At 44.3% G+C, this 5,733-nt stretch overlaps 1 protein-coding gene across 1 annotated transcript in view; it reads left to right on the top strand.

Moving 5' to 3' along the window:
* myo3b (myosin IIIB) overlaps positions 1-5,733 on the top strand; it is a 157,112-nt gene that overhangs the window by 98,052 nt on the left and 53,327 nt on the right. The window contains exons 26-27 of the mRNA XM_016559089.1: positions 959-1,038; positions 1,553-1,573. Of these exons, the coding sequence (XP_016414575.1) occupies positions 959-1,038; positions 1,553-1,573 (101 nt within the window). The remainder of the gene's footprint in view (positions 1-958; positions 1,039-1,552; positions 1,574-5,733) is intronic.

The raw sequence follows: 5,733 nt of genomic DNA, 5'->3' as shown, positions 1-5,733 counted from the left end.
TTTTATTTAAAAAAAAAAAAAAAAAAAAACCTTGCTACGTATACCGTGTTAGGCGAAACCCTAACTCCTGACATGCGTACATGTAATGTTATTTCTATTGAAATGTGTATGTCATGTACTTAAATAAATTGGGATTATGTAAAAATGTATTCACTTTATATGTAATGTCACACTAGAGTTAAAATACTTCTTTATAACATGACAAAAGATCATTATAATACAATAAACAATGATTTAAAATGTATTTTAAAGTAAAATAAAGTTTTAAAGTTTAATTTGACATTATTACAAAGCACACTTTAAAAGTGTACTTAAGTGTGTTAAGAAACAGTTATGAAAGTATAATTTCTTCAAGTACACTTAGGTGGCCTTTTATTTCATCAATATTATATTATCTGCCAGTAAATTTTAAAAAAATATTCTTTTAATTTTTGAAGTATGCTACAAGTGCACATTCAATACAATTAAGTGCATTTTTTTTTACACAAGAATATACACTGCAATTATAAGAAAAGCATTGATAAATGTTGCTGTTACTGTAAAAATTTGCTATTTCGGTATTATTCGCCACAGCCATCAAATAAATAAATAAATAAATAAAAACAAAATAGAAAGAAAGAAAAAAAGTCAAAATGATGAATATTATTATGAAAGCATTAACAGTTTGATAACTGGCTACAGCTGTGGTATTTTCGCAGACACTATTTAGTACTTTACAGTTACTATTATGAATGTTCATAAGAGTAGAGCAATCTGGCGGTAAAAATCTGGTCTTGATCAAAAGTCTTTGTAATTCTAGTCTAGCCTAGTCTTTTGGCTGATCTCATCCAGGGTTCAAACATGCATTATTTGGGTTGCAAGCTCAGAGCTCTACACTACCATATTGTTTTATTCATTTGTGCTTCAGAGAGGGAAGATTGATGTGTCACTGATCTGTGTTTCTTCTTTCGCTGAGCAGGTAACCTGGCAACATCCAGGGCAAGAGTGACAGCAGCATCCAGATCTCTGCCTCCACAGCTCAACAGCGGGAGAAATAAGGTTTGTGCTTCTCACTGACTGTTACAAAGTCTTCTTTACATTCAGACAGTCATCACAAAAATATCCCGTTCATTTCAGATGACAATGAACATGAATTATGACATATTTCAGTTCCTTTTCTGATTTTTGGACAGTTTTATCTGTTCAGTAAAGGTGCAGGTTTGGTGTAAACTCAAAGCTTAGTCATTAACCTTAGATATTAACCTTTTATATAATCTTCGCTGTGTTAAAGAGTCAGGTGTTACTGTATGGGCTGCTATCAGTTACTTCATCAGCCACATGATGGAATGAATATATTACAACTGATGAAGCTTATGATGTTATTTTATTTTATTTATTTTTTTGCTAATGCATTTACTCCAAAACCTCTGAACTTGTGTGTGTGTGTGTGTGTCTGCGTGCGTGCGTGCGTGTGTGTCTGTGTGTGGTTTTCATTGTAAAATACCTCTGTTCTTCACTCTTCTGTACTTCTTATCTATTATCTGTCTCTCTGAACTATCCTCTCTCCTCTCAGTCTCCTAAATATCTGCTAAAGGTAAGAATCTTTTCAAATCCATCTTCATATTCATTGGCCTCATATTTTCTAAAGCAATTTTCACTACTTTATTTTCTCTTTATGGTTTGATTTACTCTTGATTTATTCTGTGAGGTAATGGACTTAGAACCTAGAATACCTAGAATCTCTTCTTAGAATAACTAAAATCTCTTAATGTTTTAAATAATCCTGAGGCCATGAATCAGTGTTTAATTTGAGAAGCAGCTCTAAAACGGCCACACCCTATGCTTTTTTACCTGTTTAAAGTCCACTTATATTTGTTAATGAAGGTTTTTCTCACCAAAAACGGTTGTAATTTAGTTTTTCATGACTATTGTCCACCCTCTCTCTGAGAATCCCAAGAAATCCAAATTGGAATTTTGTATCTTTAGTTAATGTCTTTTAGCTTTAAAAACAGCTAATGTACACCTTAAAAAATTACAAAATGTACTTTTAGTAGATATAAGCATTTAAAATGTACAGTATATTTTTTATAGGAAAGTAGAACAAAAATATTGATTGTTCTTATCTTTCAATACATATATTTTTTTTTTTATCCCAAAATTGAGATTATCTCTCCCCCAATTCCATCTGCCACTGACTAGCAATAGAAATATAGTATATGTACAGTAAAAAAATCAAAGTTTTAAATAAAACAATGTTTTACAAGAAAATACACTGAAAAAAATGTATTTGAAACAATTTTCACTCAGAAATTTCTAGTGAATTTTACAAACAATTACAAAGAAACGGCAAGTAACATGTTGAAATAAACATGAAAATTTGAAGGAGAAAGTCTGCAATAGTATTTTCTTGTGAAATGTACTCCAGTAATCTGTTTTGTTTGCAACTTCTGGAAAAAAATGTTTTTACAGTGTTCTATTTCAGTCTTAATACTTAAAAATTCATTATTAATTTACTTGCCATTTCATTGTAAATATTTTTGAAAAGTGTCTCAAAAGTGCGAGGAAATTCCATTTTTCTATATTCCATTTTATAAAAGCCCTTTAAAATAGTGAAGCCCCATGTGAAGTTTACATTTCTTTAGATCTAGCACAGATTGAGGACTTCATAAAGCTGGATTTGCTTCATGCTGTGGTAATGTGTCCTGACTACATTGCTGAGTTGCTGTTCTTATGGAGGAAAACGTCTCCAGGTTACGCATGTATCCATGGTTCCCCGAGGGAACGAGACGCTGCGTCGAAACGCTATGGGAACGCCTTCAGCATGACAACGCTCTGAATCACATGCGTAATCAGTCCAATGTATGGGTGAGACGTCACGGGCGGGTGACGTAGAGACCAGGAAGCTATACAAGCATGTGTGGTGGAACCGGCGTCAGCTTCGAGGAATGAAGCAAGCGCTCGCAGGGATGCCGGAAGTATGGCACTGAGATGCAGAGTCTCATTCCCTCGGGGAACCATGTTTACATGTGTAACCTGGAGACGTTCCCCTTCAGGAACTCGAGCTGCGCCGAAACGCTATGGGAACGAGTATGCCCACGCCGACAGACTTACAAATCCCTGCCTAGTGTGGAAGAGCACAGCTAGGGCGAAAGAACAGAATAGAGAGGAGTGGCTCGCATATCTAGGCCATAGAACCTGACGAACGTTAGGGGCGTGGACCAACCCGCAGCGTTGCAGATGTCCTGCACAGAAACACCTGCCAAAAAGGCCTTGGAGGCCGCCACACTCTTAGTCGAATGAGCCTTGACCCGCAGAGGTGAGGGGAGATCAGAGGACTCGTAAGCCATGCAGATGGCATCCACAATCCCCCGATTGAGGGTCTGTTTGCTAGCAGGAAAACCTTAGGGGGACCATAGCACACCAACAGTTCGTCCGCCCTTCTCCACAGGGCTTCTGCTGATCGGGCTCTCGGAAGGCAGGAGGACAGAAGGCCTGGAGTACGACAGGCCGTGGTGCAGAGGAGGTGACCTAAGGGACATAACCCGCTCGAGGGTAGAGAAACGCTTTGGCCAGACTGGGCACAAAGTCTAGGTAAGAAGGGGACATAGAGAGGACCTGCAGATCCCCAACTCTATGGTTCCCCGAGGGAACGAGACGCTGCGTCGAAACGCTATGGGAACGCCTTCAGCATGACAACGCTCTGAATCACATGCGTAATCAGTCCAATGTATGGGTGAGACGTCACGGGCGGGTGACGTAGAGACCAGGAAGCTATACAAGCATGTGTGGTGGAACCGGCGTCAGCTTCGAGGAATGAAGCAAGCGCTCGCAGGGATGCCGGAAGTATGGCACTGAGATGCAGAGTCTCATTCCCTCGGGGAACCATGTTTACATGTGTAACCTGGAGACGTTCCCCTTCAGGAACTCGAGCTGCGCCGAAACGCTATGGGAACGAGTATGCCCACGCCGACAGACTTACAAATCCCTGCCTAGTGTGGAAGAGCACAGCTAGGGCGAAAGAACAGAATAGAGAGGAGTGGCTCGCATATCTAGGCCATAGAACCTGACGAACGTTAGGGGCGTGGACCAACCCGCAGCGTTGCAGATGTCCTGCACAGAAACACCTGCCAAAAAGGCCTTGGAGGCCGCCACACTCTTAGTCGAATGAGCCTTGACCCGCAGAGGTGAGGGGAGATCAGAGGACTCGTAAGCCATGCAGATGGCATCCACAATCCCCCGATTGAGGGTCTGTTTGCTAGCAGGAAAACCTTAGGGGGACCATAGCACACCAACAGTTCGTCCGCCCTTCTCCACAGGGCTTCTGCTGATCGGGCTCTCGGAAGGCAGGAGGACAGAAGGCCTGGAGTACGACAGGCCGTGGTGCAGAGGAGGTGACCTAAGGGACATAACCCGCTCGAGGGTAGAGAAACGCTTTGGCCAGACTGGGCACAAAGTCTAGGTAAGAAGGGGACATAGAGAGGACCTGCAGATCCCCAACTCTCTTGAGAGAAGATATTGCCAGAAGGAAGGTAGTCTTTATATTGAGAAGGCAATCGGAGATTTCCTCAATAGGCTCAAAGGGAGGCCTACAGAGAGCTTCTAGCACCACAGCCAGGTCCCACGGGGGGACGCAAGATCGTACCGGAGGCCTCAGCGCACCACGGAGGAAATGTGTAACCAGGGGGTGTCTGCCCACTGAAAGGCAACTGAGAGGGGCGTGGTAGGCTGCAATGGCCGCCACGTAGACCTTCAGGGTGGAGTGGGTCAACCCTGTGGAGAAACGGGCCTGCAGGAACTACAGTACTGTACCAACTGGGCAGTTAACTGGGTCGAGCCGGCGGTCTCTACACCAAGAAGTGAAAAGCTTCCACTTCAAGGAGTACAGTTTCTTCGTAGAGGGAGCTCTGGATTGGAGGATGGTCTCAACAACCTCGGTTGAGAGACCGGAAGCTACAAGTTGTGCCCCCTCAGAGGCCACACCCACAGCTCCGGGCGGGGGTGAAATGTCGTACCTTCCGCCTGTGAGAGGAGATCCCTCCTGACGGGAATCTCAAACGGAGAGCCGTCGAGGAGTGTAGATCGTGGGAAAGGCGTACAGACGAAGCCTCGGCCACGTCTGTACCATGGTATCCAGCCCCAGTGGAGCTGGATGAGTCAGCGAGAACCAGAGGGTACAGTGCGATGTCTCCTGAGTCGCAAACAGGTCCACCTGAGCCTGGCCAAAAACTCTCCAAATCTGCTTCACCACCTCGGCGTGAATTGATATGCCCAGGAATGTGAACTGCTCTCAGTGAGAGGAGTTTCCCCTGGGACCACACAAGGATCTGGTGCGCCAGCCTGTAAAGGGGGCATGAACACAGACCTCCCTGGTGGTTGATGTAAGAGACCACCGCTGTTTTGTCGGTATGCACCAACACATGGCGATCTCTTAGGTCCGGGAGGAAGTGTTTCAACGCTAGAAACACGGCCAGCATCTCCAGGCAGTTGATGTGCCATGTGAGAAGGCGACCACTCCACAGACCTCGGGCCAAGCGGCCACTCATGACCGCTCCCCAGCCGGTGAGGGACCCGTCCGTCGTTAGCGTTTACGCGGCGACAAGGAGCTCCCAGCACCGGGCCCAGAGACAAGTGGAGGATCATGGTTCATGTCTAAGGCACATAGGCATTGCCGCGTGACCTTGAGCATGCGGAGCGGGTTTCCCCTCAGGGAGAACCCCTTGGTCTTGAGCCACCACTGTAGGGGTCTCATGTACA

Source organism: Sinocyclocheilus rhinocerous, unplaced genomic scaffold (assembly GCF_001515625.1).
Source record: "Sinocyclocheilus rhinocerous isolate Xijiao unplaced genomic scaffold, SAMN03320098_v1.1 scaffold887, whole genome shotgun sequence".
Lineage (NCBI taxonomy): Eukaryota > Metazoa > Chordata > Actinopteri > Cypriniformes > Cyprinidae > Sinocyclocheilus > Sinocyclocheilus rhinocerous.
The sequence above is the reverse complement of the archived record's forward strand: the minus strand, read 5'-3'. Positions and strand labels throughout refer to the sequence as shown.